Genomic DNA, 16,368 nt, shown 5'->3' with positions numbered 1-16,368 from the left:
AAAAAGCGTTGTAATAGGCTTTTAAAAGTAAAATAAGGAGGTCTTTTACAGCGCTCTTTAAAAAAGCGCTGTAATAGGCTTTTAAAAAATAAAATAAGGAGGTCTTTTATAGCGCTTTTTTAAAAAGCGCTGTAATAGGCTTTTAAAAGTAAAATAAGGAGGTCTTTTACAGCGCTCTTTAAAAAAAGCGCTGTAATAGGCTTTTAAAAAATAAAATAAGGAGGTCTTTTACAGTGCTTTTTTAAAAAGCGCTGTAATAGGCTTTTAAAAAGTAAAATAAGGAGGTCTTTTACAGCGCTCTTTAAAAAAGCGCTGTAATAGGCTTTTAAAAAGTAAAATAAGGTCTTTTACAGCGCTTTTTAAAAAAAAGCGCTGTAATAGGCTTTTAAAAGTAAAATAAGGAGGTCTTTTACAGCGCTTTTTAAAAAATACGCTGTAATAGGCTTTTAAAAAGTAAAATAAGGTCTTTTACAGCGCTTTTTAAAAAAAGCGCTGTAATAGGCTTTTAAAAGTAAAATAAGGAGGTCTTTTACAGCGCTTTTTATAAAAAGCGCTGTAATAGGCTTTAAAAAAATAAAATAATATGAACTCTATGTATTTCTTCGCACTCTTCAGGTATTGTATTCATTTATTCATTTATTTCTTATATATATATATATAATGTGTCTGTTAATGCTAATAATCACATTTATTTGATAGTGTTTTACAAGTTTTCCGAGCTCAAATGGGTGCTACAGTGTCGAAGCAAAAATCAAATAAATCACATGGATTCCAATAAAGGTTTGAAATGTATGGCTTTAAAATTTCATTAACAATCAATCTACAAATATTTATTGACTTATATGTTTTATTTTATAGTGCTCTCGTCAAACTAACAACATAGACTGTGGATACTGTATATTACGATTCATGAAGGAGATTGTTGTTATAATCCCAGAAAGAGATCTAATTGAAATAAAGGAATGGATATTACAGCGTTTTTTTTAAAAAGCGCCGTAAAACTAATACAACAAGCAGCGCGTTTTTAGAAGAGATTTACAACGTTTTTTTTATTTTAAAGAGCGCTGTTGTATCTTTTTACAGCGCTGGATACTACAACGCTTAATTTTTTGGAAAAGCGCTGTAAATGGCTTAAAAAAAGCGCTGTAAAATACCATTTTTCGCGTAGTGATGTGTTACTTATATATAAGGAAAAACTACTTATATATTTCCACTAACTAATTATTTCCCTTTCCCTCTTTATGCCTCCCACTTCTTAAGATTCAAGGGCTCTTACATCAACAACGAGAGAAAGGGATGGTTTACCAAATCATGTCATGCAATAAATGGTTAAGAGAAGAATAATGAGATAGAAACCCTTGGAAAGCTATAAAGGAGTTAAAGTACTAGAATTCAAACTTTAGTCAAAATGTAAAAATATTAACTTAGCTAACTATAAAGCGCCAATAAATAAAATTAATAAAGGAAAAACAAATTATTGTAGCAAATAAACCACATAGAGATGAATTATATTATTCACTACCTTTAAAGCCATAAGCCTCTTAAAAAAGTGTTGATATACAATAATGTTGTGCCATCAAGCATGTTCGAAATATATCTATCACAAAAGCAAAGAATCTAAAAACTCAAATTTTGTGCATTTGCATGTGCCTTAGCATTTCTATTTTGTGCCAACACAACAATGTTTAATTGGATTTGTAGAAGGTCAACATAGTCATTTCTAAAAAGATCTAAATGTGCGTTTGAAATACATATACCATAAATACAATAAACACTTACAAATCGACGATGTGCGTGATATTTTTATTTGGTTTCCATCCCAACGAACATAGGAAAACTATAGTATTCTTCTTAGGACAAATAACGAGAAATTGCCAATGAAAACTACATTGTGCAAAAAGGTAAAAATGTTAAGTACATTTATGTTATAAACTTGTAATGGATAAATTATAATAAAATTTTACTTACTTGTTGAGATAAGGTAATAGATAACACTCTTTTTGATCCTGCTGCAACTTATTTTGTATGTATTTTTGAGCCCCAATAGAATCATATTCACTCTGAATGAAACACGGATCAATGAATCCATACACACCACTCTTGCCCAAGTCAATACAAAGGCGATGCATATATCTAAGATATTAAAATAAATAAATTAAAATAAGTATTTGTTATAAATGAAATTAATTTTGTTTACTAATTTTACAAATTAAATGTACTTACGTCAACCATATTTGTATAATAGTGATGCACAACTCTTGATTACCGATGCACAACTCCACTATATCGCTTTGTCCAAGAACACCATTATAGATGTAAAACCAAATTCATCACTGTAAAACCAAATTCATCAATTTTAACACCATTATTGATGTCAATCCATTTACATTTAAAAACAAGCACTTTAAATTTAATGAAATCGATATCTCAAATCTAATGAAATAAACCACTTTAAGAAATTCTTGTTATGCTCATTCAACAACCATTTTTCATTCATTCTAGGATAATTTTCCTTCACAATGCTTTTATGAGTAGAAAGGTAAGGTTGAACCTCATCAGTGTTATTCAATATATACAAATGTGCTTGAAGTACTTCCTCTCGTCCCATGCTCTTAAGTTTTAAGCCTCGGATACCATTACCCACACATGTTCCCTCATGACGAGATCTAGGATTTCCTATGGCTTCTGCTTTTTACATATAGTCAGAACAAAACTCAATAGCCTCTTCTGCTATGTACCTTTCAACAATAGAGATGCTTCAGGATGGTGTGGATTCTTCACATATCCTTTTAAAATCTTCATGTAACGCTCGAATGGATACATCCACCTCAAATAAAAAGGACCACATAATTTAATCTCCCTAACTAAATGAAAATTAAATGAACCATGATGTCAAAAAAAGAAGGAGGAAAATACATCTCTAGTCGGCACAAGATAATAACAGCTTCAATTTCCAACTCATTTAATTTTTGAGGATCAATGATTTTGCTACAAATAGCGTTGAAGAATAAACACAACCTAGTTAAGACCTCTCTTACTTTTTTAGGCAATATGCCATGTAAAGCCACTGGTAGTAGTTGTTGCATCAAAATCTGGCAATCGTGAGACTTTAAGCCAACTAATTTCAAATCTTTCATTGACACAAGACTCTTGAAATTTGAGGAGTAGCCACGTGGCACTTTTATTCCCCTTAAACACTCACAAAAGCATCTATTCTCCTTTTTGACAATGTATGACAAGCAGGAGGCAAATATGTTCGTTTACCTGTTGATTGTGGAGCTAATTGTTGTCGTATACCCATATCAACCATATCTAGACGAGAATTTAAGCCATCCTTTGTTTTCCCCTGAATGTTGAGAAATGTTCCAATTACACTATCACACACCTTTTTCTCTACATGCATCACATCAAGACAATGTCTTACATCTAGACTAGACCAATAAGGAAGATCAAAGAACACTGACTTCTTCTTCCATATATTTTTCTCAGATGTCTGTTTTTGGTTATTTCCAAAGATAACATTTATATCCTTAACCCGTTGATAAACTTGCTCCCCAGTTAAGGATTTTTGAGAAATTTCATGCTCTTGGTGTCCATTAAACGCTTTTCTCAACTTACGGTATGAATGATTAGACTTGAGAAATTTTCGATGCCCAAGATAAAAAGTTTTTCTTCCATGTTTCAATTATTGGTAGCATGTTCCTTCTTCACATATAGGACATGCTTTGTGTCCCTTAACACTATAGCCACACAAGTTTCCATATGTAGGAAAGTCATTGATGGTACAAAATAGCATTGCACGCATCTTAAAATATTCACGAGAATACCCATCAAACACATCAACACCTTCCCAAAGCATTCTCAAATCTTCAATCAATGGACTTAGATAAACATCTATGTCATTTCCAGGTTGTTTTGGACCTAAAGTCATCATAGATAACATGATGTATTTACGCTTCATGCAAATCCAAGGAGGTAGGTTGTAGATAACTAGTAGAACAGGCCATGAACTATGGTTACTACTTAAGTTTCCATATGGAATCATTCCATCTGTAGCAAGTCCACGCCTAAGGTTCCTTGGCTCACTTCCAAACTCCGGGTACAAATTATCAATTTTCTTCCATTGCAAAGAATCAGTTGGGTGACAAAGTTGTCCATCACGCTTCCTCTCATCGGCATGCCATCTTACATTCTTTGCATCATTTGTATTAGCAAACAAACTTTTGAACCTTGGAACTATTGGAAGATACCATAACACCTTTGCATGAGGTCTCTTTGAGCTTTCGTCATAAATGGAATCACCATCCTTCATTTTGTAGCGTGATAGTCCACACCTAGGACACTTAGTCAACTCTTCAAACTCATTTCTATACAATAAACAGTCATTAGGGCATGCATGTATTTTCCTATACTCCATGCCCATTGGACACAATAACTTATTTGCCTCATAGTTACGATTCGACAATGTGTTACCTTCTGGGAGCATTTCTTTCAACAATTCAAGTAATTCAATGAAGCTTTTATCTGTCCAGCCATTTCTCGCCTTCAAGTTGAACAATCTCAATACCATAGACAATCGTGTGAAGTTAGTGCATCCCGGATACAAATGCTCTTCTTTGTCACTGCACAAATTATCATATACATGTGCACGGTTAAAGGACTCTTGTCCAACATCACGTATCATGTCCTCTAGTTGATCATTCATATCTACATTAAGTTCCTCTCTTTTTGAGGTATTTGACATGTTTAACGAATCACCTTGCCATATCCATCTGATATAGTTTAGGTCAATCCCATAACAAATAAGATGACTTCGTATTTCCTCAAAATGTAATGTATTTTTATTCAAACAAATAACACAAGGACAATAAAACCTTCCTTTACTTTTAGGAAGTTTTTTTAAAGCAAATTGTAAAAACTCCTCAACTCCCTTTTCATACTCTTCACTCAAACGATTAGCATTCATCCAACTGCGATTCATAACTACTTCTGAAAAAAAATACAATGGTAAAATGATTTTAATCACATTTTAATAATCATATTTCTACATAAAAGTTAATTGTGTTATTTATGTTCTCACATCTATTATGTATTTGCTTTTACAATGCAAGGCTTACATAGTGTGCATATGGTAATTGTCTTTTTAATACAACTTGAGGGTAATGCATGTTTTCTTTGTAACCATTGTAGCCATAGCAATTAAATAAGTTTTTTGAGCAAGAGATTGGAGTTAGAAGAAGAGTGCTCAAGGTTTGGATGCATAACAATAAGCACAATCTTGCCAAAAAATTACATAATCATTCTTGTATATATTGATAAATTTTTATTAAATTTGAAAGACTTAAATTACCTTTATAAAATAACTCTTACACTAAAAAAATCATGCATGTTCAACAAAATGATTTTCAAACATCTTGATCATTTAGTCTGTTACTACTCCTATATTACAACAAAGCCATATAGAAAGAAAAGTACTCTCTTAAGAGTACTCTCTTAACGCTCAAACATTGTCAGTTGGGGCAGCTCTAACTGCTCTTGAAGAGTGGATGTGGACACTGGCCAAAATTATTAAGAAGGATGAGGCACTACCAGAGCTATTCTTAGCACAAACTGATACTGGTGCTCATAAGTTTGCCCAAGGACTCAATATTTCTTTTGCCTCTCATTTGAGAAAGTTGGTTGTTCCATTTAGACAAAGTAAAGATCAAGTTGGTTGTTTTATTGCAACTATAGAGGATTTAGTCTCTTGGGTGCAACAATCAAACTCTATGTCATCATCTATTGCAACATAAAGATAGTGGAAAAGTTCAATCAGATTCACCTTTACCGCTATAGCTAATAGTGATACTGGAGTCTATTATATCACTTGAAATGTCAAGATGTGAGGAGTTGAAGCCATAGGATATGAGTATATTGTTTTCCTCGTTCATTAGAATGCAAACACTCCCTAAAATTTAGTATTCCTTTTTGTTTCTTTGTTCATTTTGTCTTGCATCTTTCTAGTTTGTTTGTTAATTTATTTACTTATAGATTGCATCTTTCAAGTTTTGATACAGATCGACATGAAAATATATAGGTGTTTAATGACAAATAGTTGTATTTATTTTGCACCATTATGCAATTTCATTATACCTCAATGGTGGCATGTTATAATATAAGTTACTAACATTATAAAATATACAAACCCTCGATAAAATTATTTAATATCTGCATCCACAATTCCACATTACTTTTTTTTTTTCAAAATCTTATTTGGATAAATGGATTATTCATTGAACAAATTAATATGATATGTCTATGTTGCCTTTAGCACTAACCATATACGGTTGGTTATGTGAATGTTGAACTAAATTCGAAGTCTCATTGTTTGGTTATACTAATAATAGCTTTAAATTTTGAATCATATAAGAGATGCACTCTAATTAAACAAGTGATGTACTATGACCATGTGAACCATAGGCTTCATTTCACCTATTGACCCGAAGCGTCCAATCATCATGCAAAGTAATTTCGGTTTGAGAACTATGCAGCAAACCTAAACTATATTTACAAATTTCACTGTAAAGCCAATAAAACTTGTCTTCTACTCAATTTAATGTTTGTAATACTTATAAACATGATTTGTAGTGTTACTATTTCAACGGTTTTTATTGTTTAGAAAGGGTATAACTTGGATGATTATTGTATATGAAAAAATAATTGATGTTGCAAATTGTGTTATTTAAATTGTATGATAACATTATTCTAAAGTGTAGTACCCCTAAAATATAAAAACATATAGCTGACCTATGCTCAAATCATTATATTTTTTGAAGAGCATGTTGTATTTAAATATTTAAATAAAAATTAATACACTCAACATATATATGTATCAAAGGTCTGCTTGATTGTTTATACACATTGTTATAGACATAAATGATTCCAGTTCACACGACTAGATGGTAACTACTTATCCACTACTAACAAAAATGCTAGAAATTCCATAATGACTCTGGAAAAAACACATTTACCAAGTGCAAGACAAATACTAACTCAAATTAAGCACATGAAAGATAACAACCAATCAATGTGTGGTTCCGTTGTGTTTAGTATAAAAAAGGTCTATTTCATTGAGCATTTTTTTAGTTTGATTTGATTTCATCTCTCCAATTTAGTATCATGTTAATTTGCTATGGTGAAAATCCACCCTCGACTACATATTGTCATTTCTAGATTAATAACCTTATTTTAATTTTTTAAATTAAAACAATATCTTTTTGGATTCTAAAAATATTTATTATGTAAAATATTAGCTACAGCAAGAACAATAGTTGAGACTTATTATTAACAGAGACAATATCACAAACACATAGCATGCATTTTTAAAGGATGATTGAAAATTGGGATAACTACTACTACTCAAATTTCTCCATCAATTAAAGATTAATAATAAGAATAATTAACAATGAAATAATTTTAGATTGTTGAGTAACAAACAAAAACTATTAGAAAATTACCTGAGAAAGCCACAAACACTTCTCGATAGTGAAAGAAATTGACTGAAAGCTGCGCTCGACCAACTCGTCGGCGATGAAGTCTGAAAGCTACGATTCACGATTCACGTTTTCACTGAAGGATGAAGGTTAAATGTGGAAGGATGAAAACGTTTTCACTGAAGGATGAAGGTTAAATGTGGCTGGGTTTGATGAAAAACGAATGTTAAAGGATGAAAAATGAGTTTGGATTCGCGGGTTTGAATTCGCGGGTTTGTGGTTTTGCAGAAGGATGAAGAAGAACGAATGATGAAGATGAAAAAATGAAAGGGTTGGCACATGTGATTTCTTATTCTTTAGTTAACTTAGGGAACTTTTTTTAAAAGACTTGTTAGATCGGTCTAACAAAACAGATCTAACAAAATTTGTAATAATAACAAATTTGTCACTGTCTTTTTTTTTTGTGTAGTCTTTTTTTTAATGTATATGTTAGAACAGTTCAATTAGAACTATCTAACAAAATTTACTATAATAATAAATTTACCATAGCTTTTTTGTGTGTGCAGTTTTTATTTTTAATATGTATGTTAGATCAGTTCAATTAGAACCGATCTAATAAAATTTATTATAATAATAAATTTACCATAATTTTTTTTTGTAGTTTTATTTTTTTTAATGTGTTTGTTAGAACAGTTCAATTAGAACAGATCTAACAAAGTTTACCATAATAATAAATTTGCCATCATCTTACTTATTACATTGGATGTATAACAACCGATCTAATATCGACAATGTAACAAAGTTAAAATGAACTAGTGATGGAATGTCTGTGGTGAACAGTATGTCAATCATCTTGTACAATATTCATCTACTAAATTAATTAGTTTCCTCTTAAACGACATTTCCTCTAATAGAACATTATCTTTGTCTCAAATCCAAATCTAAAGAATAATGACTGATCAATCAAAGGCAAGAACAACTTGAACAACTACAATGATTATTGATTCATTCTATGTTATATCACAAATCGTCTCAATTAGATGTTTGAGAAGAACTAGAAATTTATATATCATACATGTGATGGATATCATAAAGTTACAAGTTTACATATGTGAACCCACATATAAACAATAAAGTGAGTTTCTTAAAATTTGATGAAGTTATAAGTTTACATATGTGAACCCACAAAGTGAGTTTGTTAAAATTTAATAAAGTTATAAGATTACATATGTTAACCCACGTATAAACAATAAAGTGAGTTTCTTAAAATTTAATATTGTAAAAGAACAATGGTGACATTCTAAAAAATGATTTAAATCTTATTTAATTAGCCAAAAGTTATAATTATACTAAATATTAGTAATATGCATGTGTTAATGATAAGGCATGTACTTTTTCAAAAAGGGATCAAATGATCAACGGTAAAACAAGGTCGAATGAATCCACGGTGATAATATGCATGGGTTATGATTATGGAAGTTCTACTTGGGAAAATAATTATTTAATTATTTCTATCACAATTCTATTCATCATCTCAAAAACACTATTTAATTTTAGAGACTATTGATGACTAATTTTTTTTATCTATACAATAAGTGCCAAATAGTCTCAAATATTCATTTTCATTATCTGTGTGTAAGTACTTCCATTTTTTTTTCAATTTAACACTCAATTGAGGTCTTAAATTTCTTCAATACACTTAAAATCACATATTTACTCTTTAAGTTATAATCCGAAGTCTTTCTTAAGTGATCACCAATAAACTTCAGAAAGTACGCTTGCCCCAAGTGTTATTTTCTTCATAGGGTCTCATAGATAAGAATGCATCAAATTAATGATTTCTAGTCTTCTAGGTATGCGGCTCTCTAAAGAATCTTTGTTCATCTTTTCAACAAAATAGTGAACATATTTCTTCAAGTGTGGATTCTCATGTCACATAATACATCTCGTTTGGTTAGCTCAACTATGTCTTCCTCGCTCATGTGAAACACCTTTTTTGCCATAACTCAACTTTTTCAATTAGTTCAAGTGCATGGACATCTTTAATTATTTTTGCATGTCTCACACAAATGCTAGAACATTTTGTACCTCTAGAACCAATCATAGAACCCTTGGTGAGTTTTCATGTGTTTTGTGCGGACCAGTTATCTTAGCCTTTATCATATAGCTTAGTCACTAAAAGTAAATTTAACCAAATGTCTTGAACAAACTTCACACCCTTGAGAGTTAACTTGGTATTATTAGACATCTCTAAAACCAACACACTTTACCACACCTTCATGAGCTAATTTCACATTACCAGATTCACTTGGAGTATAAGAGCATAAAATATTTCTCTTGAAAGTATCATGTACTAAAGTACCAATATTAATCACTCAATTGGATACACTATCAACAATATTAACAGTATCATACTCTTCAATAAGAAGAAAATCATCTGATGTCATATTACCTTTGGTGTCATCAAAATATTTTTCTTTCATCTTTCTTTTACCTTCGTTCCCATTTTACTTTTTAAAAAGCCAAAAATTATTCTTAATAAGCCTTTTTTTTACCACAGTGGTAGCACTCAACAAATTTGTACATGTTTCTAGAATTGCTTATGATTTGATCGATCTCTATTACATGAATATTGATTCTTGCTTCCCCCTAGATTTAATAACCAACACCTTTGACTACAAAGAAGAGTATTGAGACTTTCTTACCATCTCCTCATTCAAAATAATACTTTTTACAATTTTCATTAACAACACAACATCATGAGTAGAATTCCACAATGGTATCTTGTAACTTTCTCAAGGGTTAGAAATGGAACCAACAAGAAATAACTCTTGAATTTCATCATCAAATTTAACACCCATAATAGAGAGTTGATTCAGAATTCCTTAAAAAGTATTCAAATGATCTGCCAACGAAGTCCCTTCTTGAAGTTTCGAGCTTAATAACTTCTTTATCAAATACATCTTGATATTCCAGTCTTTGCATACAGTTGCTCTAGCTTATCCCACAATGATTTAGCATCTTTCTCCCCATTAATATGGCCCAATAACAAATGTATCTACACATAAGTCTGTGCAGTAGAGTCTGCTTATCATTCGGCTTCACTGTATTGAACATAGGTTGGTGAATTTTTTTCACATACAGAGATCATCCATCTTACTTTTATAGATAACATAATTTGACCTATTAATGATCACCATATGGGTTGTATTGACTTACATAAGTCACCTTAAAATAATTACTAGAAGATAACCGAAGTTCTGATGCCATCTACTATCGATGCTTTTTTTTTTTTCTCTTCTCTCAGTCACCCTCTATTTTTTTTTTTTTTTTTGTTGATTCGTATGCACATGAACCACTACTGGGACTTTTCATGTTCACACGAAAATAATTAGGGATAAAAATATTTTTTAATTTGTTACACATTGGTGAAGCCCAATCAAAAACATGCTTTTTTTTCTTTTTCTTTTAATTGGTGTAGAATCTCACTTGAGGATATATCCACCCAACAGCATGAACAAATTTTTTTTCTTCTAGACAAATATTAGTAGTTAATATGTTAGAGAGGAAAAAATTAGTAGTAGGGATTGAATCATTAACTTGGTAGACCCAAATCACAAGACCGATCATTCAAATACTAGTTATGTTTTGTTAACTTATTGGCAACTTGTTTGTACAGTCTAATACTAACTAGTATCTAACTTATACATGTCATTTAAGTCTAGGCTAATCCCAACGCATATTAAGGTTTAAGATGAAGCTTTTTAAGAATAATGACATTTTAGTATAAAACTGCAATATTTTTATTTAAATTTTATTGTTTTTCTTAGACACTTTATAATACAAAATAATTTATTAAACAATAATAAACTCAATATACTTAATTATTTTGTTGTGACAATATTTATTTTTGTGTAATTCATGGTTGATGATCACACAAAAATATTTTATTAATATAAAAGACCTTTGTAAAAGTTTTTATTTATTTTTAAAAATTTAACCATATCGTCTAATCAAGAGATATTAATTCATTTTTGTAAATTAATTATTTCACTCGTATATATATTATTGTTTGAAACAGTCTATGTTACGTTAATATTATTAATACTTATTAAAATTATGTTTGTAGATGAAAGTCAAACTCCTACCTCTTATTATTACACTTTAATAGTTTAACTCATTTAACTAAGTCAACAAACCATTCTCATGTTAATATGGGTTAGAAGTTTGTATGAATCAATACACAAAGAGATGAAAATTAACGTACGGCACAGTACTTTATTCTGAGCATAAAGACCATTCAAATATAAAGAATATTTGTCATTACCATGACACTATATATATATATATATATAAACTGCTACCTTGTTGAAATTGTCTAAGCATGCGACGAGAACAAGTCATCTTGGAAATTAGAAAGTTTTATTTATAATAATATCTTTCCTTTGGATACTACAAATGCTAATTAATATGGTATTTCAATCAAATTTAAGCCATTGGTGTTGAAAGATTTCAATAATTCAAATGAGATTATTCCTTTAAATCTCATGTTATCAATGTATTATGCATAAATGTTACTCCAACTCTTTGTCTCGCAATAACTGTTACAATCCCAAGAAATCATAAAAAAAATTGTTTAAAAAAGTCGATCACTTTTAATTTTCAATATAATTTTAATTATATTTTTAGTTATATTCTTTAATTAATATTAAGTGTTTCCCTTCTAAAATTTTATTCTCCACTATGAATTATATATTATAAAGAAAACACATCAATAATTAATAACGATAATTTAATAAAATCACTATTATCTTTTTTATTTTTATATTCTTTTTTTCAATCTTTGTAAAATTGTCTATTGCTGAAAGTTATAATAGGAAGAATAGATTATTGTTTATTTAGAATTCAAACTTAGCATAGTAATTATTAACTTTCATTTTTATTCCTTTTGTTATTCAACAAAATTACAATATACTATTATAAGATTCAAACCTATACTCGCCTAAGTAAAAAAAAAAATCAAATGGTGTTAATAAACAATAAATTAAAACAATTACACTCAACAAAATATAGATTAGTCAAAGTTTGATCAAGTCACTTGCAAAGGCCAAATTCCAGAATGGGGATAAAAAAACATACACATCTTTGTCATAGTGACATCAATTAACTATATTCATGGTTGCATGGTTCTATATATATATATGTCATGCAAAAGTTAAACACACCTCACTAATTACATCCCAACTTTCCTAAATTCTCATTTTTAAAATTCCCTTCATTAACTTGTTTCCAATTTATTGGAGTAAAAGAAAAAAGTTATATAAATATGGATGCTTATAAAATCTTCTTCTTCCTTCTTATTTCTTGTTACACAATCGCAATCGTTGCGGCGCAAGACGTGACCGGTTTCGTGAACTCAATAGATCCTAATTTTTTTAAAAAGAGACAAAATGCTAGCCACTTTAGGTTTTATTGGCAAGACATAGTGGGAGGAGACAATGCTACTTCATTTGATATCATTTCATCAATTCCTAAATATAATGGAACTAGTTTCTTTGGTTTGGTGAAAATCATAGACAACCCTTTAACCTTAGGACCTCAATTAAGCTCAAAATTGGTGGGAAGGGCTCAAGGGATATATGCATCAACCTCAACAACCGAGCTTAATTTTCTTATGATTATGAATTTTGCCTTATTTGAAGGGAAATATAATGGAAGCACAATTACTATATTGGGAAGAAATGTTGCTAATAATAAGGTTAGAGAAATGCCCATAATTGGTGGAAGTGGTGTTTTTAGGTTTGCTAAGGGATTTGCTGAAGCTAGCACTTACTCTTTTGATCCCAATACAGGGGATGCTACAATTGAGTACAATGTTTATGTTTCTCATAATTGATATCTTATATGATTTATCATTGAATAAGAAACACACTTTGTTTTAGTGTGTGATATTTGGATCCTCTACAATTGATGATATGATGCATCAACTTTGTAGATCATTAAATTTAGCGAGAGAAAATTTCTCTCACTTAATTTAATGATATGTGCATTTGTTGTCTCAATCAATAGTGGTAGATGATCTAAATCATAGTGAGTGTGAGTGTTAATTTTTAATTTCTTAGTTTCCTATTGTAGCACCGTCATTCACTTGTGATGATGTTCAGCTTTGCTTGTTTTTCATGTGGGGGTTGGGTTGGGTTGAGTTTATAAACTCAAAGACTAGCGTATTTGTGATTGGTATCATCATTATTTGAATAATATTTTATAGTATTACAAAAAATTTATTTACACCTAAAATAGTACATTTCTTTCCCCTTTTTTTCTTTAGAAACGGAAAAAGGGAAGAAAGCAACATGTGTTATTTATTGAAAGAAAAACATAAATTTAAATAATACAATTAAATACAAGAAAATAATGTGCAAACTCTACAATCAGAGAAAATATCACAACTAGAGAATAACACTATGTTAAAATTGTTAGAACACATAGACTTTCTTCTCCAATAATCCACACCATCAATATAAACACACTCTCCAAAAAAAAATCTAACTAGCTTCACAATTCTAAAACAAGAGAGAAATGGAAGAGTCAGATATAACTTAAAGTTTTTCTAACTGGTGCAAATTGTAATGAAAAATTAGAGTCATATATATAGCATTGAACTCCCTCTTCATTTACAAACATTTCGACGGATTGTTATTTGTTGAAATGGGGCCAGCCCAACATTTCGATGGACAGAGAAACTTAGGAGTATGCTCATCCACCCTATACAAACTCGAGGATCAGAAGTTCCAATCTGATAATATTTTTTATACATTATAAGTAAATATTGATGGATGGATGAACAATCACAATAAAATATGTACAATGTTTACATGGACTATCCAATATACTATGGAGTATGATGAATCAAGCAAGTTCAAGCAAGACTGGTCATTCTTCAGCTTGACTGTCAAGAACGAAGAACGTTCTTGAAACATATGCTCCAGCAGCATATCTAAGAAACATGCATAAATAATAAAAGACCCATGGAATACTATCAATAATAAATAAAATAAGGAAAACATGTCAGTATTCCCGTAAAATGAAGAATGTTCAGTGAATAATATTCTTGATTTAAGAATGATAAATCTCCAGCATGTTAACAATCAATCTCCAGCATGTGCACATCATTCATCAGTCTGTTAGCACGAATCAAAGACAATCTTGATCTAAATACATTAAGCACATCCCTGATATGTTTGTGCATATAACAAAAGATCATAAGTCACAGTCAAGAATGAGAAGCTACAGATCAGCCGTTATTAACACAAAAGCAAAACGCATAATGTTCAAGTCAAGAAAATTACTGGTTCAAAAAATTATGTTTTTTAGTCAAATCTGACACATGACAGATGGACACTTTCCCACGGTCAAATTAGTTGTCATCAACCTCATTGAAGTCTATAAAAGGAACTCCAAGCTCAAGGAACTCATATTTGAATCTCTTGTTATTATTTTACTGAATCTTTTGTAAAGAATCTAACCTCAAACAAATGTTGAGATTACTCATATTCTGTCAAACACTTTAAATTATTATTGTGTAAACTCAAGACTATAAGTGTTAATTATAGTTTGAGTAGTTTGTAGAAAAATCTTTTATGGTTAAAAGGTGAAGTGTAAAATTCTCTCTAAAGATTGATAGGTGACCTGATTGAAGTCCTTTCTGGGTAGAAATGATTTGCGTTGTAACAGATTACGGTTGATATAAATTGATGATGTAAAACCAAGAACGTTCTCTGTTTGAACACATAGTGGAAAATCTCACAATTGTGAGGACTAGACGTAGTTCGAGTTGGATGAATCAGGATATATCGTTGTGTGATATTTCTTCTCTTATCTCTATTTACTTTCAGTCTTTTCTGATTATCAAGTTAAATATATAAGTTAAATTGTTAATTATAACTAACCAAAAACGTTATTCTTTTTCTGCTTTCAAAACCAAAAACGTTATCTGTTATCTGTTTTTACAATCAAGATCAATCTTGAGTTATTTTCTTATGTTTTAATAGGAAATTTTTAATAGGTGGATTTACAATTTAAACTCCTCTTTCTTGTAAATTGACATTACTACTTAAATAGTAACCAATAAATATTAAAACTTAGAAATTGAAAACGCAAAGGTTATAGTAACCATTAAATATTAAAGGAATTAATCTCAACCATTGATATTTGTCGCGGCCTAAAATTTCGAGTGTTTCTCGAATTCAATGGAGTCGCCACCAAAATTTATTTTAAAATAGGGAAAATATTGGGAAACCCTTAAAATAGTAAAAATAAAAAAATGTGGTCTTTGAAACCAAATTTTGAGTTCGAGAGTCGATTATGCGTAGGGAAGATACTAGCACCCTACGACATCCGTTACAATACGGTTACCTATAATTAATTGTGCAAAATTAATATTAACTTAAGTATATTTATTTTTCTTTATTATTAAATATGAATAACAATTATTACTATATTTAAAATATGATTTTGAAATAAATATGTACTTAACAAATAAAAGGCAAAAAAAGAAATTTTTATTTATGTGCTTGACAAGAATATGATCTTGCTCCTACGTATCTCCCGGTGCGATGGAGAAATCAAAGCTACGTAGTTCTTAGTTAAAAAAAATACGGATGTGTTGAGTGTGTTTTAAAGAAAATTTATTTTGTGATAAAAAAAGTTTTGACAAAAATAGAGAAAAAAATAAAAATAAAAAATAAAAGAGTTTGATTTGAGATAAATACTTTAAAATACGAGTTTTAAGACGATCAAGTTGTACAACTCATGTCCTAAAACTCAAGGAATAAAGAAGATGTCACATCTAATTTAATCCTCTAAAAAATATTTTATTATTCTCGATTTTAAAATT

General features: G+C 30.1%; 1 protein-coding gene, 1 long non-coding RNA gene and 1 pseudogene across 2 annotated transcripts in view; 1 reads left to right on the top strand and 2 right to left on the bottom strand.

The window, feature by feature from the left end:
* The window catches only part of LOC113787041 (uncharacterized), a 2,660-nt gene extending 802 nt beyond the window's left edge, over positions 1-1,858 (bottom strand). The window contains exon 1 of the long non-coding RNA XR_003473229.2: positions 1,780-1,858. This is a non-coding gene — a long non-coding RNA (uncharacterized lncRNA). The remainder of the gene's footprint in view (positions 1-1,779) is intronic.
* A 552-nt stretch (positions 1,859-2,410) lies between these two features.
* On the bottom strand, positions 2,411-4,981 carry LOC140920678 (uncharacterized; annotated as a pseudogene).
* A 7,705-nt stretch (positions 4,982-12,686) lies between these two features.
* LOC101504947 (dirigent protein 22-like) lies at positions 12,687-13,657 on the top strand. The gene has a single exon (XM_004506762.3). The coding sequence runs from the start codon at positions 12,799-12,801 to the stop codon at positions 13,366-13,368; it is 570 nt and encodes a 189-aa protein (XP_004506819.1). The 5' UTR covers positions 12,687-12,798; the 3' UTR covers positions 13,369-13,657.
* The last annotated feature ends 2,711 nt before the right edge of the window (positions 13,658-16,368 follow it).

This window comes from Cicer arietinum, chromosome 6 (assembly GCF_000331145.2).
Source record: "Cicer arietinum cultivar CDC Frontier isolate Library 1 chromosome 6, Cicar.CDCFrontier_v2.0, whole genome shotgun sequence".
NCBI lineage: Eukaryota > Viridiplantae > Streptophyta > Magnoliopsida > Fabales > Fabaceae > Cicer > Cicer arietinum.
The sequence above is the reverse complement of the archived record's forward strand: the minus strand, read 5'-3'. Positions and strand labels throughout refer to the sequence as shown.